The 23932-nt window shown below is 57.5% G+C and overlaps 2 protein-coding genes across 4 annotated transcripts in view; both read left to right on the forward strand.

The window, feature by feature from the left end:
• The window catches only part of HIP1 (huntingtin interacting protein 1), a 50303-nt gene extending 41665 nt beyond the window's left edge, over positions 1-8638 (forward strand). For both annotated transcript variants that reach the window (XM_027445902.3, XM_027445901.3), the window contains exons 16-31: positions 17-133; positions 299-400; positions 1986-2180; positions 2455-2602; positions 2749-2835; positions 3041-3148; positions 3238-3374; positions 3500-3610; positions 3760-3818; positions 4046-4139; positions 4516-4616; positions 4742-4847; positions 5039-5162; positions 5354-5415; positions 5938-6049; positions 6490-8638. In XM_027445902.3, the coding sequence (XP_027301703.1) occupies positions 17-133; positions 299-400; positions 1986-2180; positions 2455-2602; positions 2749-2835; positions 3041-3148; positions 3238-3374; positions 3500-3610; positions 3760-3818; positions 4046-4139; positions 4516-4616; positions 4742-4847; positions 5039-5162; positions 5354-5415; positions 5938-6049; positions 6490-6500 (1674 nt within the window). In that variant the 3' untranslated portion in view covers positions 6501-8638. The remainder of the gene's footprint in view (positions 1-16; positions 134-298; positions 401-1985; positions 2181-2454; positions 2603-2748; positions 2836-3040; positions 3149-3237; positions 3375-3499; positions 3611-3759; positions 3819-4045; positions 4140-4515; positions 4617-4741; positions 4848-5038; positions 5163-5353; positions 5416-5937; positions 6050-6489) is intronic.
• Positions 8639-8965: 327 nt separating this feature from the next.
• LOC101804691 (nuclear envelope pore membrane protein POM 121C) lies at positions 8966-23559 on the forward strand. Of its 2 annotated transcripts, XR_011804282.1 has the most exons (14): positions 8966-9247; positions 9337-9540; positions 9809-9970; positions 11873-11953; positions 12290-12461; positions 13544-13635; positions 14545-14615; positions 15780-15904; positions 16304-16406; positions 16679-16861; positions 17167-18846; positions 20283-20411; positions 20640-22446; positions 22593-23559. XR_011804282.1 is itself a non-coding variant. In XM_038165704.2 (13 exons), exons 1-13 carry the CDS (start codon positions 8985-8987, stop codon positions 20732-20734), a joined length of 3360 nt encoding a protein of 1119 aa, XP_038021632.2. In that variant the 5' UTR covers positions 8966-8984; the 3' UTR covers positions 20735-23559. The 2 variants fall into 2 exon arrangements, 1 of the variants encoding a protein (XP_038021632.2); XM_038165704.2 differs by having other exon boundaries at positions 20640-23559.
• Positions 23560-23932: the final 373 nt, after the last annotated feature.

A 23932-nucleotide genomic window follows, 5' to 3' on the forward strand; every position in this document is an offset into this window, starting at 1 on the left:
CCACTGCTATCCCCAGAACGCGGACGTGACCAAGCAGGTGACAGTGGCAAGACAGGCCCAGGGTGATGTGGAGAGGGAGAAGAAGGAGCTGGAGGACTCCTTCCAGCGGGTGAGCGAGCAGGCTCAGAGGAAGGTGAGTAGGGCTCATGGCACAGTGGGGTCGTCCTGGGGATGGGGACAGGTGGTGGGGACAGGGATGGGGTCTCACACCCCAAGGGACCTTCCTGGTTGCACTCGGAGGGAAGCGGGCGAGTGCCCCACAGGGGCCGGCTCGGGGCGACCTCTCTCCTGCCCACAGTCTCAGGAGCAAGCCGAGGTGCTGGAAATGCTGAAGCAGGAGCTGGCGGCCAGCAAGCAGGAGCTGCAGGTCCTGCAGGGCACACTGGAGTCCAGCACACAGGTGAGAGCCCCTGCCGCGGCCATGCCGCTGCCACCCTGCTCCGGTTTCTGAGCCCAGCCCCATTTCCTCTCCACTCAGTCTCAGATGGGCTTGCAGCATTTATCTGTGCCCAGGAGAAAGGCAGATCTGCCCATTGTCACAGTGCCTTGGCAAGGCATTACCCAGCAAGATGCCATTGGGCCAATAACCAGCTTTCTGTCCTTGTCCTTCCCAGATCTGGATGGGTTCAGTGATCGTACCATGGGGTTTAGCACTCGTGTGTGAGGCTGCACCAAGCAGTGGTTTCCAGCAGCAGGGACTCCCAGCTCAGAAGGGACAGACCCAGGAGCTGATTGCCCTAGAGCCAGCAGGCAGCCTTCACCCCCATGTCTTGTAGCCTCTGATGGAGAAGCTGAACAATCTACTCCTGTGTGAGTGAGGAAGAAATTGTTGGAATAAATCCTCACAGTCAGACAGGGTGTCGTGGTTTAACCCGGCTGGCAGCTAAACACCACACAGCCATTCGCTCACCCTCCCCCCTCCCTCTCTGGGACGGGGAAGAGAAATGGAAAGTGAAGCCCGTGAGTTGAGATAAAGACAGTTTAATAAGACAGAAAAATCATAATAATGATAATAATAATAACAATAATAATAATAGTACAATTATGATAATAGTACTACTAATAATAATGTGTACAAACAAGTGATGCATAATGCAATTGCTCACCACCCGCTGACTGATGCCCAGCCTAACCCCGAGCAGTCTGGCCCCCTCACCCCAGCTAGCCACCCCTATATATGGTTTAGCATGATGTCAGATGGTATGGAATACCCCTTTGGCTAGTTTGGGTCACCTGTCCTGGGTCTGTCCCCTCCCAGCTCTTGCTGCACCCCCAGCCTGCCCGTTGGCAGGACAGAGCAAGAAGCTGAGACGTCCTTGGCTTAGTGTAAGCACTGCTCTGCAACAATTAAAACATCGGGGTGTTATCAGCACTCTTCTCATCCTAAGCCAAAACATAGCATTCTACCAGCTACTAGGAAGAAAATTAATTCTGTTCTAACTGAAACCAGGACACAGGGTGACTGCCTGCTGCAAAATGCTGGCAGGCAGCATGCCCTCCTGCCAGAGGCCTTTGCTTTGGACTCACTGCTGTGCCAGAGGGTCTGTGAAGACATGGCCATTCGCTGCACAGGGCTCTGGAGGTCTCCAGGCTTGTTGTAGAGGCAGGGAGCTGTCAGGGAAATGGACCTGCCCTTCCCCAGGGTGGGCAGACAAGCTGCAGTGGGTCAAAGAGCCCTTCATCTGCTCATGCATCAGGATGACGACAGTCATCAGCTGATAAAAGTGGAATGGCATACAAGGGAGCCTCAGCTGGCCCCACACAAGGTTGTCCGCTGCTTCAAAGGTACTGCTGTGCTGCCTGGCATGGGTGATGCAGGGCTGCACTCTGCCCGCACCTGTGTGGGTTGCAATGCATCAAGCAGCAGTGGTTGAGATGGCCTGGGCATGGACCACAAGCCACAAGCAATTCTCCGAATGCAAGGGTTCATCCCTTCAATGCCATGTCCTCAGCACAGTCTTGATGGGTGTTTTGTGCCCGGCCAGGTGGGAGCAGAGCAGAGCACCCGGATAGCAGACCTGGAGCAGGAGAGAGACAGCCTGAGCCGGGCAGCAGAGCGGCATGGTGAGGAGATAGCAGCCCTGCAGGCTGAGCTGCAGCAGCTTCGGGACACTCTCAGCAGTGAAAAGGAGAGCAGCAAGAAGGAGCTGGAGACACTGCAGACACAGCTGCAAGACAAGGTACCCCAGGGGCACCGCTGTTGCGGGCATCCCAGCATCACCAGCAGTGCACCCGGAGCCAAGGGCCACTCCAGTACAGTGAGGAGCCACATGGGGAGCAGTGTTCCATGGCACTTGGCTGCCCACTGCCGCACTGCTGGTCCCCAGGGACAAGAGCAAAGCCCCTGTGCCAAGCCCTGGCTGTGGGTGTTTGCCAGAGCTGGAGGCAGTGGAGGGGTGTCAGGGTTTGCCAGCTGGTGCAGTGGGGAGGGAGCCTGACACACTGCCTTGGCAGGAGAGCATGGAGCAGATGCTGCAGCAGCGCCTCGCCAAGGAGCAGTTTGCTCTGCTGCAGGGCAGCGCACGGGAGGCAGAGAGGATGGTGCAGGATGCCCTCAGTCGCCTTGAGGACCCTGCTCACATCAGCTGCACTGGCTCAGCAGGTGAGCTCCCCAGTGCCCACCAAAGCCAGCACGTCCCAAACAGTGGCCTTGCAAAGCCACCCTCCCCAATTTCTTCTGGGACAGTCCAGCCATAGAGAGATGCTGTGCTGTACTTTGTTCAAGTCTTGTCTCTTGTGTGCCTGCAGATTACCTCCTGTCCAGGACATTGGCAGCCTCTGAGTGCACAGAGAGGCTGCAGGATGCACACAGAAAATACCTTTCCAATCATACAGGTGAGACACGGCAGTGCTGGGGAAGGGCTCAGGTGGGCAAGAGGTGGCATCTCCAGGAAGCAGCAGGGTGAGAGCCCTGGGCTGAGAGCCACAACCAAGGCTTAGGCTCTGCAGAGCCCAAGTGGGAACAGGGGAAGCAAAAGTGAGAGCTAAATGGTTTCCTAGGCTGCTTCAGCTGAGCTGTGCGCCTTCTCTCTGTCCGCAGATGTGAGCAGCCTGCTGCCCTGTGTGGCCCTCTTTGCCCACCTCATCAGCGACACCATCCTGCAAGGCAGCGCTACCTCCCACATGGCCCCAATGGAGCCCGCTGACCGTGAGTGCTTCCAGCTGCGGTGGGCAGGGGCCGGGGGTCTCTGGCCTCATGGGCAGCAGCACCCTCAGCCTCTTCTGCGGCGCTCACAGGTCTGCTGGAGATGTGCAAGCAGTGTGGCAGCGAGGCCATGAGCTACCTCAGCTCCCTGCAAGACCTGGATAGTGTGGAAGGCGCTGACTGTGCCGCGGTGACCAGCTGCCTGGGCCAGATCAGTGCCATTGGGGAGGTGGGTGCATGGGCATCACCACCAAGTGGGATTGGGGCATGGGAAGCAACCTGGGGCAAGCAGGGTGGTGGCACCTGTGGAGGGGCTGTGCCTCCCTTAGGCATTTTTCTCCGTCCTGTCCTCAGGAGCTGCGACCCAGAGGACTGGACGTGGAGCAGGAAGAGCTGGGTGATCTGGTGGACAAGGAGATGGCAGCTACATCCGCGGCCATCGAGACTGCAGCCACACGGATTGAGGTGAACCGGCACTGCAAGGGCTGCCCCACGGGGTCACTGCATGCCTTGAGGCACCCTTGGGCACCGTGCCTCATGGGGCCACCTGCACAAGGCTGGGTATGGCAGCCAGGCAGTGCAAGTGGCTCAACGTAGCTTCTCCCCTCTGACAGGAGATGCTGAGCAAGGCCCGGGCTGGTGACACTGGGGTCAAACTGGAAGTGAATGAGAGGTGAGAAGTGGCCAGGGCATCACAGATTAAGGTACCAGTTTAAATCCAGGTGCTAAGGGAAGAGGAAGAAGGGTTTGGGGATGCAGGAGTGAGTTGGGGAGCCAGAATGAGACACAGTGTTGCAGGGTGGGCATCTTCCTCAAGGCTCTGGGGTCTCTGCACCTCATCAGCTGCGTGGTTTGCACCTGTGCCAGCCTTCCCACAACTCACTGGGATTTATCTCACAGGATCCTGGGCTCCTGCACAGGCCTTATGCAGGCAATACAGTTGCTGGTCCTGGCGTCCAAGGACCTGCAGCGAGAGATTGTGGAGAGCGGACGGGTGAGCAGGCGGGCAGGGAGTGAGGGCAGTGTGGGCGGGCAAGGACTTGGCCAGCACGGGATTGCCACGGGAGTAGTGCAGAGCTGTGTGCTGACAGCCAGGACAGCTGCCAGCATTGAGGCTGTCTGTCCTGGTCCTAGGTCTCTGTTTTGCACCCAGAGGTTGCAAATGCCATCAGCAAAGCTCTCATGCTGCACAGGGGAGCCCATGACACCTAGGGTTGGGTGTCTGCTCCACTTCCACTTGTATCTCAGATGAAATCCTGATTTACTCTGGTCTCCTAAGAGCAGAGGTTTGGGGGCCCCAGACACTGTCACCCTGGGGTGAGGGCGCATCCCCTTGCTCCAGCATGTGACTGTTCCCTTCTCCTCTGCAGGGCGCAGCATCACCCAAGGAGTTTTATGCCAAGAATTCCCGCTGGACAGAAGGTCTCATCTCTGCCTCCAAGGCTGTGGGCTGGGGAGCAACTGTCATGGTGTAAGTGGCACCCTGTGGGGGTAGCAGGGTCTTTGCCGTCCCCAAGGGGCAGGAGGTGAGAAGGGTGAGAGGGTATGAGAGAGCTGGCCCGAGGGATGCTCTAGCCCTTCTCTGTCCTCTCGCAGCGATGCTGCTGACCTGGTGGTTCAAGGGAAAGGGAAATTTGAGGAGCTGATGGTCTGTTCCCATGAGATTGCAGCCAGCACCGCACAGCTGGTGGCAGCTTCCAAGGTAGGAACACTGTGCCCTGTGTGGCAGAAACACCACTGCTCCCCTAGCTGTGCTCTGGGGCCCCCAGCAGGGTTGCTTGGGACCAGGGTGACCAGGTGGCACAGTGAGGCTGGAGCTGGCATGCCAGGTCCTTGGCTTGGATTGTGGCACCTGGTGGGACATAAGCACGTACACCCTCTCGGCCCCGGCAGGTGAAGGCAGACAAAGATAGCGCCAACCTGGCCAAGCTCCAGCAAGCTTCTCGGGGTGTCAACCAGGCCACAGCCGGTGTGGTGGCCTCCACCAAGTCTGGCAAGTCACAAATTGAGGAGAAAGGTGAGCACGGGGCTGCAGGCCTGGCCGGCAGCACAGACCTGCCCCCAGATCTCCACTCTTTGCGCCCTCGGTGTTCGGTTGGCCATATCCACGTGCACAGTGGTTTCTGCCTGCAGCATGGGAGCTGCTGGGGAGGGCAGGTCACACTGGGGAGCGGCCCCCAAGGGGACACGGTGTTTTTGTCTCTGCAGACAGCATGGACTTCTCTAGTATGACACTAACCCAGATCAAGCGTCAAGAAATGGACTCTCAGGTAGGAGCTTCCTCTGCACTTTCAGAAACACAGCCAACGTTGCATCTGGCATGTTTGGGCTGATGAGAGGGTGCCCAGGCTGTCCCAAGGAGTGGGAGCAGGGGAGAGCTGAGCCATTTTCTTGCTCCTGGTAAAGAGGTTCTTTTCCTCAAGCAGCATTCCCAACTGCTGCCCAAGCAGGCCATGCAAGCACAGAGCATGACCAGCACCTGGGCACCAGGAGCTTGTGGGTGAAGCCCAGTGGATGAAAGTGAAGGCTGGGCTTGCCCAGGAGCGGCATGCATTTGTTCCTTGAGCTTTCCCCATCCTCAGACACGTCTGAGCTAAGTCCCCTCTCCAGGAACTTTTGCTGTTGGAACATTAATGGGATGTACCTTGGTGATGTTGGGCTTGGTGTCAGGAAGCCCAGCACAGCTGGTGTGGGGCTGGGTGGCAGTGGCAGTGCTGCAGCATGCAGGTGGCAGAGCTGGCTGTGCTGCAGGGACAAAGAGTAGCAATAGCAGTGTATGCTTTGTCCTTCAGGTGCGAGTGTTGGAGCTGGAAAACCAGCTGCAGAAGGAGCGGCAGAAGCTGGGGGAGCTGCGCAAGAAGCATTACGAGCTGGCAGGAGTGGCAGAGGGCTGGGAGGAGGATGGTGAGTACGCACGGGCAGGGGTTGAGCACTGCAGGAGGGCAGCAGCCCTTCAGGCTGTATCTGCTGCGCTGGCTGGGAAGCAGCTCTGGGAAGCAGGCAGGAGGGCAGCCCTGCCCACAGCCCAGGCAGTGAGCGAAGGCAGGGCAGGGGTTTCACTGCAGCTGGCATAAAGCAGAGCCCGACAGCAATTAGCACATGTGGCCAAAGCCACGGAGACTCTGGCCCATGCAAAAGGCTGTGGAAGCTATCAAGTACCCAGGACCAGCTCTCCCTAGAGCCCCACCATCCCTGCTGGTCCCACTGTTCAGCCCTGGGCTCTGCAGCCAGCTGGCCCGCATGCCACTGGGGTGCTGCTGCCCTGGAGCCACAGCATGTGAAACCCTGGGGTCCCAAGAAGAGCACATTGCTCTACATCCCATTACTGTCTCTCCCCTTTCCAGCCACCGACTAGATGCTGCAGCAGAAGCAGCCAGCAGCAGACACCCCTTCGGTCAGCTGGGACCCAGCTTGGTGCAGCCCTTTCAGAAGATACACAATAAACTGGTGCAAAATCCACCCCGAAGCACACGTCCTCTGCGTTCCCCGAGAGCCGCCTGCAGTGCTGGAGGACCGAGAGCCGCGTCGCTGCCAAGGGAGACCCTGGGGCCAGGAGCGAGGGCTCCCCAGCCGCCCAACCTCACACCAGCTGCAAACTGCACGTGTATTTATTAGAGCTGCTTGGGGGGGGGTCTCTGGGGTGGTCTCTAACCCTTTAGTTTCATTTTTGCACAGATTTCCTGAACTGTTTGACCCAGCTCTGGTGGACCAGGAGCATTTGGGTTTCCTTCACCTCTTGCTGCTTCTCCAGCCTTAATGCGTTAACTGGCTCAGCGCAAACACCTCAAGGGAAGGAGCCTGCCTGGTGCAAAGGGCTGCAGGGATGCGGTGGGGTCAGGAACTGGCTCTGCTGGTGCTGCTGGGCTAGCTCGGGGCTTGGTGCTAGGCATGCTCCCCCGGCCCCAGCCCCCTGGCCCGCTCAGCTGCTGGCAGCAGCCAGGGTGGTGGGTGAGTCTGTGTGGAAGCAGAGTGCCTTTGGCCACGGTAAGGCCAGGGTCCCGTGCTGCTGCCAGGTCAGGGGCTCGTTCACACGAGGCAGCCTGGGTTGCTGAACCCTGGCGGTAAGAGCCATTGCATTGCTTCCTCCAAGCCCTGCAGAGCTCACTGGGCCCATTGGCAGCCTGGCCAGGTCCCAGCAGCAGTGCTGGGAGCAGTCAGCAATGAGCAGGGCTTGGGCTGGCAGTGAGAGGAAGGTTGTGATGAGTTCCTGTCCCCATGTTCCCAAAGTGCCCTGTCTGGAGCAGTGCTTGGAGCAGAGGGGCTGGGCTGGCTGGCCCTGTGCAGCGCTATGCTGCCCTGAGAGATCACTGTGTCAATGCCAGCAATAAACCACTCTACAAGGTGCTTGGCTCACATTTGGGCAACATCTGCTCCCAGGCCAGCAGCTCCCAGAGGCATGGAGTGGCTCAAGGGCAGCAGCACGGAGGGGTCAGGGTGCAGTCGGGGTGCCCCAAAGCTGCAGCAAGCAGCCCTGGTGTGCCACTGTCCCTAGGGGCAGGGGCAGCCGTGGGGCTGCTGGTGCTGAACATCCAGCCCCAGCCAGGGAACCTTTGTGCCTTGGAGCAGGGGACTTGCAGGGCAGGGGGTGACCTCCAGCCCCTGGCCCATCAGGCCCCCAGCTTGTCTCACCGTGGCAGGGATGGTGGGATCAGACCAGCGCACAGCAGTGCACAGCCATATCCTCACCCTGCCTGGCCGCCCCTCCTTGCCATCCCCAGGTTTGCTGAGATGTGCCCACAGCCAAGCCGGGTGGACACTTGTCTCCCTCGTGGGACCGGGGAGCCCTTCCCAGCAGGAGCGGACTGCGGCAGGGTGCTGTGGGGCAGCATTTGGTCACTCTCCCTTTAGGATGTGGTGACAGTGGTTGGCACTGCCTGGCCACGGAGGGGAGTGGGTGGCCTTGGCACCCATCGCCCAGGATGGCTGGACTGTCACCGCATGCTTTCCTGGTGACATGCATCGGCTGTGCCAGCCACTTGGACCAGTGGGATCTGCCCGTGTCCCCCTGCCCAGCCACCCCAGCCAGCACCACGGCCCTGGGGCTTCCCCAGACACAGGAGAGGGTGACAGCCACCGTGCCGCGTGCAGGGACCCCGTGGCCCTAAGGGTCCTGCCACAGCGAGCTGCTGCCAAACCGCCCCCTCCGCAGCCCCAGCCTGCCAGGACCCCGCCAGCCCCCGGCCTCCCGGTCCCTCTGCAAGCAATACGCGCCGCCCCTCTGCTGCGGGGAGACCGGGGTGCCCCTGAGCCCCCGCCGGCTTCTCGGGGGCCCGGCTGGCGCAGGCGACCACCAGCTGCTACCTCAGGTTTCCAGGCTGTGCCCGGCTGGGCCCCGGGGTGGCGGGAGGGGGGCGGGGAGGGGGCCGCGGCGCTGCTCCCGGTCTCAGCGCTTCTCCCTCCCTCTGCACCGGGCCCGGCGCGGCTGCCCCGCGGGTTCCGGCATCGCGCGGCACGGAGCGCTCCCGGTTTTTAAATAAAGCCTTCGGCCCTGCTGCCAGCTCCGCGTGCTTCCCGGGAGGGGAACGGGGGCGGGCAGGGTTCCGGGCACCCGGGGCCCCGCGGCATGGGCTGGCGGCGGGCCCCGGGCCCGGCCTCGTGCCCGTTGCTGGGGCCGGCGGGGCCGGGGCCCGGCACGCGGCGCTGCGGGCGGGCGGGCGGGCGGGGGAGGGCCGGGCCCTGCCGGGCCGGGCGGGCGGGGGGCCGGGGCCGGGGCGGGGCTGGGGCGGGGCCGCGGCCGGCGGGCTCGAGCCGGGAGGGGGCGGCCCCGGGCCCGGCGCCCGCCCCGGCGCGCAGTGCATGCCGGGAGCCGCGGCTGGCGGGCGGCTCGGCTCGGCGCGGGATGGCGGGGGCCGGGCCGGGCGCGGGGCCCTGGGGGCGGCGGGGCGCGGCGGCGGCGGCGCTGGCGGCCGTGGGCCTGGCGCTGGCGCTGGCCTGCCTGGTGCTGCGGGGCGCCCTGGTGGGCGCGGCGGCGCTGGGCGCGGCGGGGGCCTGGTGCGCCATGCGGCCCGGCCCGCCCGCCAAAGCCGCCGCCAACGGGGGCCCGGCCGCCGCCTCGGGCCGGCCCCAGCGGGCCCCGCCGCGGCGCCTCGGCCCGGGCCTGGGGTAAGCGGGGCGGAGTGGCTGGGGGGGGGGGGGGGGGGAGCGGGCCGCCGCTGAGGGGCGCGGTGTGTCTGACCGCCGTGTCTCCGCAGGACCCCGCCGCGCTGCCGGCCGCAGGCGCCGCGCCGCCGGTACCCGCTGCCGCAGGCCCGCAGCGCCGTGCCCGGCGCCCTGCCCGCCGCCTGCTGGGACGCCTGCCCGCGGAGGAGCGCGGCCTGGGCGCGCCGCGCCGGCCCGGCCCGCAGCCCCGTCACCGTGAGGATCGCCCGGCCCGGAGGCCTGGCCCGCAGCCCCGCGTGAGTACGGGAGGGGCCCCGGGAGGGCCGGCCGCCGGCCCTCGGCTGCTGCAGCCGCTGCTCGGAGCACCGCGGTGGGAGAGCGCGGCCCTGCGCTGGCCTAATCCCTGTCCGCGGCGTTGCTTTTGTGCCCTGGGAGGAATGCTGGGATTCAGACCGTGTGGGACGGCCCTCACCGCTCACACGGGGCCCCCGGGCAGCCAGTGCGAGAGGTTGTGGGGCTGGCCGTGGGGTTCCCCTATCTCTAACTCCTTGCTTTCTTTACCAGGCTGGAGCAGCTGACCTCACCTGTGGCCTTCCTGGCCAACAGCAGTCCAGACCCATGTGCAAAAGAGACTGTGCTGAATGCCATCAAGGAGAGCAGGAAGAGGCCTGTGGAGGAGGAGGAGGAGAACCAGGTTCTGGGGAACGATCAAGAGAGTAAGAGAAGGTAATAACCTTGTGGTGCGGGTTGCTGACTGTGTATTGGGATGGTCAGAATGGGCCTGGCGCTTCAGTGGTGACAAATGTGATGTGACACAGAACCTGGGATAGAAAAGAGCGCTGGAAACTGAACCAGAGGAATACAAAGAGGAAGCATGTCCCATCACTCAGCCCTCTCAGCTGTGTCCGAAATTCTTCCAAGACTCCTTTTTGCCCTTGAGATCAAAGGGATATGGTTTAGGTTTTGCCTGGGCAAGCTCGCAGGTCAGGCATGTTCCCCTGCGTTGCTAGGGCTCGGAGAGGCCTGAATGTGGATCAGGGAAGTCTGTCAAGGCTCCCGGGAAGGGGAGTGATTTCTGTCATTACAGGGGTTGGTAGGCTGGGGAAACTGGTGGGGAAAACTTGGTATCAGTCATAGGCTGAAATGTCTATCCTTCAGTTGGCCCTAGTTGTCAAGGAGAGATGCAATCCCAACGTCTTAGGACTCCAGGTGAAAGCATTATGCTTTAAAAGCTCTGCATGGTTCCTTCACACTCTGTAAGTACCAAAAGGAGGTAAAGACAAAAGGGACAACAGAAGAGACTATCTTTTGCTTTCATTAGTCAAGGTCAGTGATTTCTAGCTCTGAGCTACAAGAAGTGAGAGTGCAGCGGCTTTGCCAGTGCTCTGTGAAGGACAAGGCGTAAATCCTGGATACCAAGGTCTGCTGGAGCCTTTGTCACTGCTGGGACACAGCACTGCCTTGTTTTTCTTTTTGCTTCTGTGTCTTGTTTCTTCTTCCCACATACGTGGGGGCTGTTTGCATTGTACCCTTCTGCCCATCATGTTCCAGGACAGCCTTCCTGGGCTGAGGCACATTAATGGAAAGACTAAGGAGGAGTGGTTTGGGCAGAGAAAGGCAGTGCATGGGTGCATTGCCCTGCGTGCTGCTCTGGGGCTGCTGCTGGAGGTGGTCCTGAGCACAATAGGATGAGTGGAGTTTGCAGAGAGCTGCTGGCTGCTGTCCTGCTGCAGGAGCAGGCTGGTGGTGGGAGCTACAGCAGGACGTGTGGATTCTTCCTCCATCATGGGATTTTCCTCTCCTTTTGAACACTTGCCACAGCTTGGTGAATCTGAGCCCTACCAGAGCTGGGTAGCATAACAGGCTGGTTACGTGAACAGGATCTGCGTTTTTTCTTCAACATGCCAATACCAATCTTGGCCAAAAAAAAGCCAATTTTGAAGGGATTGATATCTGACAAGCATGAAGAATGCTTGTAGGCAGAAAATACTGTGACCTTTGAGGACAGAAAGGGGTATGTGTCAGCTGGAGAGCGCTGGATTGCCTGTGCAATGTGACCAACACGTTCAGAGCTTGAAGGAAGGATTTCAGCTAAGTGACAGGATGGATCTGACACCTCCAGCTCTGCTTCACAGTAGGGTTTGTTTTAAGACTTTCAGGCTTAAATTCTTTACTGAATCATTGGGGGAAACGGGGATCCCATTTCTGACTCAAATCATCCAAGGTGCTGGCTAGGACGAGGTAGAAGACTAGACCTCTGGAGCTTCGGTCCATTCCAAAAAAGCTGCAAAGTCTCTCTGAAATATTTTAGCTTCAAATAACGTATTTGAGTAAATATTTTGTTAAGTGAAAACTGCTCTGCCCAGTAGGCAGCTGATGGAGCTGCTGGTGCTTGGGAGGAAGCAGCTGGGGATGAGAATCAATGAGGTAAGGATTTGGGTGGAAAGAGAATCTGCAGTGGGCTGTGGATGGGGAAAACCTCTGTCCCAGGTGTTGGCAAGAAAAAAGCAAGGTTTGTGCCTTCACAGTGCCTAGGCCCCTGGAAGAGGTCCTGTTGCCGGGCTGAAAGGGCAGCCCTCGTCACTTCTGCCTCCTCACTCTCACAGGTTTCTGCCCTCTTTCCTGCAGGCGCCATGATAGCAGTGGAAGTGGGCAGTCAGCATTTGAGCCTCTGGTAGCCAACGGTGTCCCTGCCTCTCTCATACCCAAGTAAGTGCCCACTGGGCCCAAAAACAACTGCTGTTGGCTGGGAGGTGAGTCTTAAAGTTTGTGTGCTCTGGAAAAGGTGCTTGGGTTTTGCTTGTGGAGCCTAGCTTCTGTGAAGGGGAAGAGAGGCCGTGACCGTGCCTCCTGGCTGTCACTCAGTATTAGAGCTGTGCTTTGTGAGTGCAGGCCAGTGGCTGTAGGGCTGTGCTGCTGCAGAGGCCTCTTCCCAAGCTCTGTGCTGTGTGAAAGCAGGGTTGCTTTCCTCAACCTGTCCTGCATTTAAAGGGCCTATGGGTAGAGTGGTGAGGAGCTCCTAAAATCGTCTTTAACTTCCTGCAGGCCTGGCTCTCTGAAGAGGGGCCTTGTTTCACACTGCCCAGATGACTGCTCGAACAAGAGGTCACGCACCTCCTCCATGAGCTCCCTCAACAACACATATGCTGGTGGGATACCCAGCTCCATCCGCAATGCCATTGCCAGCTCCTACAGCTCCAGCCAGGGCCTCTCTCAGGTAGGAAACACCCCTGCCAAAGGCACCATTGGAGCCCACAGCCAAGCGTGGTGCAGGGTAGCTCAACCCTCCTTTGGGATCACCTGCGTAACTCGAACCCAGGGCTTGTAAGATGAGAGCAGTGTTGCGAGGTGCCTGGTGGTGAGCACTGCAGTCAGTCTCCAGCACAGCTTAGGCAGGCAGATCAAGCTCCTTGCACATTAGACTGGCTGCTGTGTCAGCAGCAGCAGGCAGTGATGTTCCTCATCCTCCAGTGCACGTTGCCAGGGGTGTCCCCAGGCTGAGCCGTCCTGCTGTAGTGCTTTCTTTTTCACTTTTGAAACCAGGAGGACACTTCCCCCCCCCCCCCTCCCTGCTTAGACTTGGCCAGCATGCTAGGGTGGCTGGATCCAGGTGAAAGGAAAGAAGGAAAAGTAAATCCCTTTGCTGCACTGCCACCTTTTCAGCTGCAGTCAGCATGTATTGGAACCATGTGTTCCCACTTCGACCCAGGCCCCCTTGGCAGCTGCTGAGCTGTAATAAAACATTGCTCAAATGGCTCTTGGGTCAGGCTGCAGATCTGATGGAGGAACATAGTCATGGTTAATGAATCTGTGCTGTCCTTGTAGAGAAAGGCTTCCTCCATACTATTAGTAAGGACAGGTTTCCCCTGATGGGAGTCTGAAATCCTTGAAGTGGGATTCATCCTCTCTGAGCTCTGGCAAGGAGGTGCCCTGCTTCAGCCAGAGCCGCTGTAAACATGCAGGGGTGTCTGGGGCAGCTGAGCAGCCTCTGCTGTGTGATGGCAAGAGAGCTGCACCTGACCAGCAGCATCCTTCCTCCTGTCCTCTAGGCAGGACTGGCTGTTAAGAGCCTGGAGGCTGCTTTCTCCCAATGCAGATTGAGTTTGGGGTGGCCAGATGCTGCTGTGCTCTACTGAACATGGAGGGGAGCAAAGTGGTGGAGAGACTGAGGCTCTGGGCTTGTTAGCCACGGTCCTGGGAGGAGATGGCACTTACTGTGCAAGTGAGCAGGAGGATGGGACAGTTTCCTCCCTCCCAGCTTGTGCACTAAGTTACTGCTGGTCTCTCTCTGGATTCCAGCTGTGGAAGAGGAGTGGTGTGAGCATTTCCCCGCTGTCCAGCCCTGCATCCTCCCGCCCCCAGACACCTGAATGGCCTCTCAGGAAAGCCAGGTAACTAGCCACTCGCTTGGGGAGTGCCTGCTCATTGATGCCAGCTAGGGAGAGGGCAGGCAATGTCTCAGCTAGCCTGCTGACCAAATCCTGCTCTCCACGAGGCTGGGTAATCCAGGCCTGTTTCTGAAAAGTGACTGTTGTATGACCCACCTGTGTGGCAGCCCTGTTGCTTTTGTCCACTTGTCCCTGCCACCTTGTTATGCTGCTGTCCCAGCAGGAGTTCTGGAGCAGCAGAGCTGCACCATCCTAATCCCCGCTGCATTCTGGGACCAGGTTAGAGATGTAAACGTTCAGATATTGCCACAGAGGCAGCGTTGTGTTGTGGCGTTGTGATAGCCTGGGTTACTTGAGCCACCAAAACCTGGGAAGAGGCAGGTACTGATTCTTGCTGTCTCCTCTAAAGCAATTCACCAGAGCTATGTAAAATACATAATACACAGTTGCCTTTGGTGCCTGTCTTGTAGCGTAGGCCCATGTGCTCCTCTCTCCCAGCTGAGAGAAGGACCTGACTGTGCAGTAAGCATTTGTCAGAACTAAAACTGATACCACCCTTGCCCTGAAAGGGTGGGTGACAGACAGAGACCTGTACATGACAGACAGACACCTTTGTGTTTCCCATCCAGGGCTGCTGGGTGCTGCCCTCGGGTTGATTTGTCCTACAGAGAAATGGGGCTTCTGCAGACTTGCACTGAGCTGTGGTCTGGAGAGGGAAGCAGCTCCTGAGCCTTGAGCTGCTTTCAGGGTGGTGCAGGGCTGTGCTCAAGATGTCTCAAGGCACGTTGTTTGGCTGAGGCCACAGGCCAGTGTTACTAATAGGAATCCTTAGTGTGTTTGGCCTGTCCTGCTCTCAAGGGATAGCGCCATGCCTGGGGCTTGACCATAACTAGCTTTCTCCCACTGGCACAGGGAGGAGGAGTCACATCGCTCCAACACTTCCACTCCGGTGAAATCAGACAAGGAGCTGCAGACAGAGAAAGGTGAGCATGGGCTGGCAGCAGTTCTGTGCAGGGCTGGATAGGCTGTCAGCACACACAAGCAGCGGGGACGTCATGTGACTTTAAGTCTACAGGTGGGATTGGGTTGAAGTGCCACCTGGCAACTAGGAATGTGCTGGTGCTGAGGCACTTCTTCTGGCCTCAGCAACTGCCCTAAATGAATTTCCAGGCGATGAGCAAGGGATACTGATGATGTCTGCATGCTAGCAGATGTGTGGGAGCTGGCTTGCAAGAGGGAGCCCCAGAACCTTGATTGGCACGGGTCCAGGTGTCAACCTTACACCAAGATGTGCCATGCTACAAGCAGCATCCCAATCAGATTCCAGGCTGAGCCTCTTCCAATGCTTCCTCATCTAAAATGGACAGGATATCCCATGTCCATCATAAATAGCCACCTGTCTGTCATGGTGCAGCGCTAGATGTGGTTCGTGTAGCTTTCCTGGTGTGTGATTCAAGTAGGCAGATTGCAAGGACTGTTTGGAAGTGGTAAAGGAGTTGCTTCTCTGCTGAATGCCAACAGGCTCTTGTACCAAACTGTCCCAGGATGTGCTGTGGCCAGCTGCTTTTCCGGAGTCTTGTAGCCTTGTTCTCAGCTTAAAGCCATACCCCTGGCTCTGCTCTTTGAGTTTGGGTCAGACAGGTGAGGGGTCTGGAGAACAAGTCTTACGAGGAGTGGCTGAGGGAGCTGGGGTTGTTCAGCCTGGAGAAGAGGAGGCTCAGGGGTGACCTCATTGCTCTCTATAAGTACATTACAGGAGGCTGTAGCAAGGCGGGGGTTGGTCTGTTTTCCCATGTGCCTGGCAACAGGATGAGGGGGAACAGGCTGAAGTTGTGCCAGGGGTGTGTTAGGTTGGATATTAGGAAGAACTTCTTTACCAAAAGGGTTGTGAGGCATTGGAATGGGCTGCCCAGGGAAGTGGTGGAGTCACCATCCCTGGAGGTCTTTAAAAGACATTTACATGTACAGCTCAGTGATACAGTTTACTGAAGGACTTGTTAGTGTTAGGTCAGAGGTTGGACTAGGTGATCTTGGTGGTCTCTTCCAACCTAGATGATTCTGTGAGAGAGGAGTTGTATGTGACTACCCTGCTGATACAATCCCAGCTCCTCTGCCCAGAGCTGGGTCTGACTTACCTTCTTCTGCAGTGGTGGAGACACCAATGAGAAAGAAGCGGAATTCCCTGAGCCCACCATCTGTGTCAGGGAGCAGCGGGAAGCGGAAGAGGAAGATCCAGTTGCTGTCATCTCGCCGGGGGGACCAGCTGGCGCTGGTACGTCACTGTCTCGCAGCCCCTTTTGCCCTCCTCTGGCAATAGAATGTGCTCACTGCAATTTCTGCAGGGCTGGGGGGAGACTGACCTGCCTGCCCTCAGGAAGGAGGCCCCGTCCTTGGCGGAGTGGGAAGTGACGCTATCCCCAGCCCCAGTGTCTGGTGGGCTGTGCGTGATTGTGCTGCCTGCTGCCGGACCAGGTAATGGCCTGGGGAAGGCCTGCCGTGCCCTCAGCGCCAAGCCGGGGTCACGATGAGTGGGGATTGGAGCTCCGCGGTAGCGTGCTGTGGCAGAACCACCTGCTTCACGGGTCTTGCGACTGCCTGCCTTCACCACACATTCAGAGAAGCTCTGCCAGCTTCCCTGAGAAGGAGCTAAGCTGCTGCTCTCTCTTGGCAGCCCCCACCACCTCAGCTGGGCTACTCCGTCACATCAGAGGACCTGGATGCGGAGAAGAAAGCAGCGTTGCAGTGGTTCAACAAAGTCTTGGAGGATAAGGCTGGTAAGGGCTGCACCTCTGGGCAGGCTGGGCTCCTGATGGGGTTGGCAAGGAGCAGTGGAGTAGAAACCCAGGGCTGGGGCTGGCAGGCAGTGGGGTGTCTGTAGCACAGGCTAGGGAAGCTCCCAGGCAAGTCTCTGCCTGGTCCTTGGGTCTAGGGATGTTCTCAGTGCCTTGAGACTCAAAGAGGTCATGCCTCAGAGCCTGCAGTTTTACTAATGGCTAGTCCCCTACAGCAAGTTACGGATACTGACTTTTTGTCTCCTTTCCGGTAGATCCAGTCCCCAGCACCACTGCAGAGACTATACCTGTGTCCACGCCGCTGGCATTCACAGTAACCATGGTGACGTCCCCAGGGCCTGCGCCTGCATCAATAGCTCCTGTCCTACCCAGCAGCAACTCGCTCCTGGACAGCCTGAAGAAGATGCAGAGCAGCCAGGCTGCACCTGTGCCACCAGGTGAGAAGAAGTAGGGTCAGCAGGGTGGGATGGTGGCAGAGCAGTCCAGGCTCAGCAGGAGCCCTGCATTCTTGCTGTTGAAGGCAGGCTGGAAAAATTCCTGTTTAAATGTTCTGCATGCCCTGGCCGGCAGAACTTGGAGGACAAGTTGGGGGGGACACAGGCCATGGTCCTGTTGTGAGCTGTGTTAAGCATGGAGGACTGGGTCTCCAGGAACCTTTGCAGAACTAGGATGGCTGTCTGGGAGAAAAGCTGTCTGTGTGTTAGGCCCATGTCCCTAAAAAAAGCTCTCTTCCCCTTTCCAGACTCCACTGGAGCTGTAATAGGGTCCCAGCCTTCTTCATCAGCATCACAGCCACCTGCTGCTGCTGTGTCACTGGAGTTGAGTTCTCTGCCTGTGACCTCTGCTGACACCAAGCCTGTGCCTGTGTTAAGCACACCTGTGCTTTCTGCACCTCCTGCCTCGGGGGCACAGCCTCCCAGCAGTGTGGCACCTGCATTCACAGAGCTGGGCCAGACCCCTGTTAAGCCTCTCTCCTTACCAAAGCCAAACATCTTATTTGGGACGCTGAGCACCCCACCTGCCAGCCAGCCAGCAACGACCACAGCCACTGCTGTCCCCACTACAGCCCCCGTCTTCAAACCTATTTTTGGTGCTTTGCCAAAAACTGAGAGCACAGCACCCTGTACAGCTGTCATCTCCTCTGCAGTCACTGTGTCTGCAAGCTCAAGCCCTTCCTCAACATCTTCCACCGCCACCATGTTCAAGCCTATCTTTGGCAGCGTAACAGCAGCTTTGTCTCCAGCAAAGGCCTCTCCTTTCACGTTCAAACCATTGTCACAGACAGCCTCAGCTGCAGATTTACCAGCAGCTTCCACAACCACCACGGCAGGATTTGCAGGTCTCCCTAACGTCATCTTTACCACCGCAGCTACAACTGCCACCACTCTGAGTTCCTCCACAGATGCCACCATTAAACCAGTTTTCAGCTTTGGACTCAACCCACCTGCCTCCACCGGCCCTACTGCCAGCCTGACTGTGACCACTGCCACATCCACAAGTACGTCACAGCCGTTCCTGTTCGGTGGCCTGGCCAACTCAGCTACCAGTACAGATTCCAGCTTTGCTGCCCCAGGGCCAGTGTTCCAGTTTGGAAAGCTAGCTCCAGCCACTGTCACTGCCACCACCAGTGTCCCTGGAGGCCCCACATTTGGCCAAGCAGCTTCAAACTCAATGGCACCTACCACCACTGTGGGCTTCAGCATATTTGGGAGCACCACGCTATCGTCATCTACCCCAGCCACCACAGGTCAGTCGACGTTAACATTTGGCTCCTCCATTTCAGCTTTTGGCAGTTCTTTCAGCACAAGCGCGAAGCCACCACCGCCATATCCTGGGGCAGCAAGCCAGCCAGCATTCAGCACTGGTGCTGCAGAGAGCCAGCTGCCCACCAGCAAGCCTGCTGCAGGCCCCATCAGCTTTGGCCCCACGTTCAGTTTTGGAGCCCCCACAGCACAGTCCGCCACTCAGCCAGCGTTTGGTAGCAGTGCACAGCCAGCCTTTGGCACAGGTGGCACCCAGAGTGCCTTTGGCACCAGCAGCACCCAGGCAGTGTTTGGGACCACCACATCGGTCTTCTCTTTCGGGACAGCCACCTCCACTACAGTCAGCTTTGGTTCCAGCACACAGACCACAAGCAGCAGCACTGGCACGGCCGTCTTTGGCACCACCCCTTCTCCTTTCACCTTCGGGGCAGCTGCCCAGCCAGGCCCCTCTGCCAGTGCCTTTGGGCTCAGTGTGCCCACCCTGAACAGCGGCTCCCCTGCCGTTGCATTCAACTTCGGGGCTGGGCAGAGCGGAGCAGCAGCAGCAGCAACGCCATTCGGCTCTTCCCTGACACAGAGCACACTGGGTGCACAGAACCAGAACACGCCGTTTGCCTTCACTGTGCCCAGCACCCCCGACACCAAGCCTGTGTTTGGAGGTGAGTGGCAGTGCTTGGGGCCTTCTGACAGGGTGGAGGGCAGGGCAGGATCTAGGCAGCTGCTTTCCTTCCAGACCTTGCTGAGATCTTCCCCCAGGCTCCGCAGCCCTCGATGGGTTAACAGTAGTGCAGTGCACTCTGCCCAGGTCCCCAGCCCTTGGTGTCAGAGGGGAAGATTAGTCTGTAGCTCTTCACTGCTCCTTGGCCCCTCTAAACATGCCAGCTTTCTAGTTCCATGTGAGCACTGAGCCCAGCCAGGTGCTCTCCTGCCCCTGAGAAGCCGAGGTCTTGCTGGTAGTTAGAAACAAATTGGAATTTCTTGGTGAGTGGAAACACTTCCAGCCAGTGAATACAATCTTCTCTGTTGTCTCTGAAGTGTTCTAGAATCACAGAATCATTAGGGTTGGAAAAGACCTCCAAGATCATCTGGTCCAACTATCCCCCTACCACTAATACCACAAAACCATGTCCTGAAGCACCACATCCAACCTTTCCTTAAACACCCCCAGGGCTGGTGATGCCACAGACTCCCTGGGCAACCCGTTCCAATGCCTGACTGTTCTTTCAGCAGAAGAAAGAAATGTCTGCTAATTTCCAACCCAAACCTCCTCTGGCACAACTTGAGGCCATTCCCTCTAGTCCTATTGCTAGTTATTTGCAAGAAGAGGCTGACCCCCAGCTTCCCACAACTTCCTTTCAAGTAATTGTAGAGAGCAATAAGGTCTCCCCTGAGTCTCCTCTTCCCCAGACTAAACAACCCCAGCCCCCTCAGCTGCTCCTCACAGCACTTTTGTTCCAGGCCCTTCACCAGCGTCACAGCCCTTCTCTGGACACGCTCCAGGGCCTCGATGTCCTTCTTGTAGTGAGGGGCCCAAAGCAGCACTCAAGGTGCAGCCTCACCAGAGCAGGGTACAGGGGGGTGATCACCTTCCTGGTCCTGCTGACTGCTGGTACAAGCCAGGGTGCCTTTGGCCTTCTTGGCCACCTGGGCACACTGCAGGCTCATGTTCAGTTGAGTATCAATCAATACACCCAGATCCCTTTCCTCTGCACAGCTTTCCAGCTACTCTGCCCCAAGCCTATGGTGCTGTTATGACCAAAGTACTACCACTTTGAACCCTTGCTGAACCACCTTGCCTACCATGGAGTTGCAACCTACTTGCTGAGAAACTTCTGGTCTAGACAGATGCAAACCTTTGTGCTTCCCTGAGCTGCAAATCTACCCATGCTTCCCTCATGGCAAGAGGGTCCAGGAATTATGATGAGAAAGCAAGAATGCAACGTCTTGCATGAAAAATGGTTTTTGGGTGAAGAAGCAGGATCTGCGGGCCTGCTTCACTTCAGTCTATAGGGAGAGATTTGTGCCTCCTGTCCCCCAAAGGCCAGGTTCTTCCTCTTTGCTGAACCGGGCTCATGGTGATTATGTTGCTTTCCAGGAACTCCTGCTCCCACCTTCGGGCAAAGCACGCCTGTCCCAGGAGCAGTGGGGAGTGGAAGCGGCAGCCTTTCCTTTGGGACGCCCAGCACTCCTGCCTCAGCATTTGGAGGAGTTGGCACTTCCTTTGGTAAGGGTTCCTCAGCAGGCCAGGGAGCTGTTGGGGGCTGGTTGGCCATGTTAGTCTTTGGATTTGGGACAGCAGCAGGAACAGGCTGTGTTGTGGGAGCCAGGTTTGATGCAATTCCCTGCAACAGGCTGAGGTGGTATCTGCTGGGCTCCAGGGGAGGCAAAATCATTTCCCCAGAATTCCTCCTCTGCCAGGCCAGAGAGACCTATGCAACCTTTTTGCTTCCAGGTCCATCAGCTGCATCATTTTCCATTGGAGCAGGATCCAAGACTGGTGCTCGTCAGCGGCTGCAGGCACGGAGGCAGCACACCCGCAAAAAGTAACCTCTGGGGCTATCAGGTCCCCATTGCTGGCCTGTGCGAGGAGCGCCTGCGCCAGCATACACGTGAGGGCCTCTGATCTGGAGCAGTCCCCATGGTGGGAGCAGTGGTGACGGGGCCAGGCCCCTGACAGATGCCCTGACGGAGGCAGTGCTGGGTGGCAGTGACTGGGGTGGGACAACAGGATAAACCAAACTCTTCTTACTTGAACAGTTCCACAGCCAAGGCTGGATGAACCTCTGTACATACCCACAGTGTTTCCTCCCTCACTGTTTTGCCATGTTTCATAATGTGTAAATTTTCCCCGTTGCTTCCTATGGCTGTTCCTGTCCCCTCCTGAGCCCCCTGGCTATCAGCTCCCCGTCCCCAGTACAGCAGCTGGCACATCAGTGGTTGGAGCCCAGCCATAGCCATGCTGCAGCCTTGCTGGGCACAGTTCTCTGCTCTGGGCTGCTGAGGGATGTGGTTTTCACCAGGCCCAGAAATCTTTCCCTGCCGTTTAATCTTGGGGCCTGGTGAACACGATTCCTCTGGAGGACTCTGCTTTGAGCTGGTTATTGTCATCTCTGCAGAGCACAATCCTGGGTTAGCACCAGCCTGGCCTTGCAAGTTTGGGCATTTTGGTGCCATAAATGGCTGACCCAGCTGCAGCTAGATGATAAGCCCATTGTCACAACTTCGTATCTGCTGTTGAACCTCAGACCTTGTGCAGCATGCGCTGGGCAGGCAGCTCTGTGCCACAGCACTGAAGTTCAGCTGGAAGAGCACAGTGGGCATGGGCAGCCCTTGACCCTTGCTGCTGTTTGTTGGGTGCTGGGCTTTCCCCCTTCCCTCCCCTCCCTGCTTGTGTACAGCCCTGTTTGTTTTGCTTTGTTTGTGCTCTCATTGAATCGAGTTTGGAGGAAAAACTGAACCGTGTGTGTGGCGGCATGTTGGTTATGCCGGATTTGCTGTTTGGAGTTTTTTTTGGCGGGCACCTGTTCCTTTGCAGGGGATGTGCCCTAGCTAATTGGATGTTGACAGTAGCATCACTGCGTGGCTACTCTTGCTGGTCTGTCCCTTTGTCATTGTGACTGAAAGAAAGGCAGCTGGGGTGGGGGGAATCTGGCCCTGGCTCCCCAGCATGGGGGCTTGGGCCCTGGCAACCTCTCCTCTCCCAACTTCCCCTCCCATGCCCTACTCTCCTGGGCTAGGAGCTGGAGCCGTTTTGCCACCTTGGGGTCCTCTGGCACTGCCAAAGGAAGGAGCCCAGAGGAGGTGGGTTTGCACCTCCCTAGACCTGAATTGATTCTCACTTTTAGTTCATCCCCATCCTTCTCTGTTTAACGGCTCCTAGGAGCTATGGTGCTCTCCCCTGTCCCCACCCATCTGGGAATGGGACTGTTTCATCTTGGGGAGGTCTTACAGGAAGAGGCTGCCAGAGCTCAGGTCCGTGTCCAACAGCTACCCTGCCAGGGAGAGGGATGGGCACCCCTGCCCGCAGGCTCCCCTCTGCTTCCAGGAGTGCTTTGCTGCCAGGTTTTTTTACTCTCCGAGCCGTGTGAGTGTGTGTGTCTGCTGAAGTCTAAATTTAAAAACAAAACAAAAAAATATTTAAACATTTTATAACAAAATAAGAATTTATTTTTATATTTAAGCTAAATTGCCTTTGAATTCCTTCAAGCTTGGTTCAGTGAGGTTGCTAGACCCTGCAGCGCTGTTGGTAGTTTACCTGTGCTGTTACGTTACAGCCTGGTGAGGAGGTGTGGGCCCACCCCACCTCTGCCCCAGGGGACTGGCTGTGCTGGGGAAAGGCAGCTGTGTCCCGGGGGCTGGCTGGAGCAGCCCAGCCGTGTACTCTGTGACTGTGTGCTCCTCCCAGGCTGTAACAAGTCATTATTTTTAAAATGTGATGTATGTGGATGTGACGTAACTTTTTTTTTTTAATTCCCCCAAGGATGAGGAGCAGGAGCTCTCGCATGTTCCTCTTGTCTGCCAGGAACAAGGTGCCTCTCCCAGCAGGCAGAAGGAGAGTAGGTGACCAGGGTCTATGTGGCACAGCAGGGTTGCCCCCCTTTAGTGCAGAAGGGTGGAGGTGATGCAGGCTGGCACCTTCTCCCTTAAAGGGTCACAGCTGCCGGAGCTGGTGGGGGGGTTGCTAGCATCTGCAAAAAAAAAAAGCAGCTGGGGGGATGTAGTAGTCTGTTGCGAGGCTGATTGGAGCATGGCAGATAGGTGCTATGAAGAAGCCAAGTTGAGCAAACATGCCCTTGGAGGTTGAGAAAGTAGCTAATCATGGGCTACATGCATGTGCAAGCTCATTCTGGTGATACATCCCTCTCCCCAGGTGCTTGCTGTGCCTGGAGAGCAGTCATGGGGCTCCAAGGGTGAGGGAGCATACAGCTAGGGTGTGCAGGCTGCTGTTGCTTAGCCTCGCAAGGGCAGGACCTGATCTGTCTCTCAGCCTTCCTCAAATCATTCCAGCTCCACCCAGGGCCAGTGGGCAGAGGGTGGCAGGTGCTGAACAAGGGGGTGAGGGCACCCTGTGGAGCATTGGCTGTTGGCTCTACTGTTTCTGGGCTGCCCTAAACAAAACCAGAACTGTGCCAAGTCCCCAGGCAGGTAAAGTCCAAGCTGTGTCCCCTCTGTGCTGTACAGGCCCCTTCAGACCCCTGCTGGGAGATAACCCTGTGCCTGGGCTGCAGTAGGGGGACAGAGGGAAGCTGGGGTTTTACTCAAGACTTGGATCATTCCTGGTGTGGCTGATGAGGATTTTAGTGTGAATGTGCAATTTTTTTTTTCTCTCGCTTCTTATGTCACTGATTTAAAATAAAAAGACTGTTCCTGTCTTGCTTGCCTTTGAGTCTTGGGCTCAAGCAGGGTTCTGTGTTGCTAGTGCAGTATATGGTACTGCTTTCTAGTTCCTTCCAGTTTGCATTTGTGTTGCTCTCCCCATTCAAACACACGGTGGTGAGTTGGGGGATGGCAGACTATTATTTCACCAACATGTTTGTTCTCCCACCTTTGCCTGGCTGTTAGCGTGCCTGTTATTCAGCTGTAAGACCACAAGCAGTGGCTGTTCCTGGGCAAGACAGCGTACTGCAGAAATTGTGGTCTTCTCCAGCAAAGGATTATCTTAATTTGCTTCATTACCAACAGTCAAAAGCCTTTTCCAAAACTACAGATTAGGCTGGGTTAAAGCTTTTTAGGGAAAAATAAGGT

This window comes from Anas platyrhynchos, chromosome 20 (genome assembly GCF_047663525.1).
Source record: "Anas platyrhynchos isolate ZD024472 breed Pekin duck chromosome 20, IASCAAS_PekinDuck_T2T, whole genome shotgun sequence".
NCBI lineage: Eukaryota > Metazoa > Chordata > Aves > Anseriformes > Anatidae > Anas > Anas platyrhynchos.

Coding starts and splice junctions, on each gene's coding strand:
- LOC101804691 (XM_038165704.2), top strand. CDS start 8,985: ATGGCGGGGGCCGGGCCGGGCGCGGGGCCCTGGGGGCGGCGGGGCGCG. Junction 12,462..13,543: donor CCAGCCAGGGCCTCTCTCAG/GTAGGAAACACC, acceptor TCTGGATTCCAG/CTGTGGAAGAGGAGTGGTGT. Junction 18,847..20,282: donor CACCAAGCCTGTGTTTGGAG/GTGAGTGGCAGT, acceptor GTTGCTTTCCAG/GAACTCCTGCTCCCACCTTC.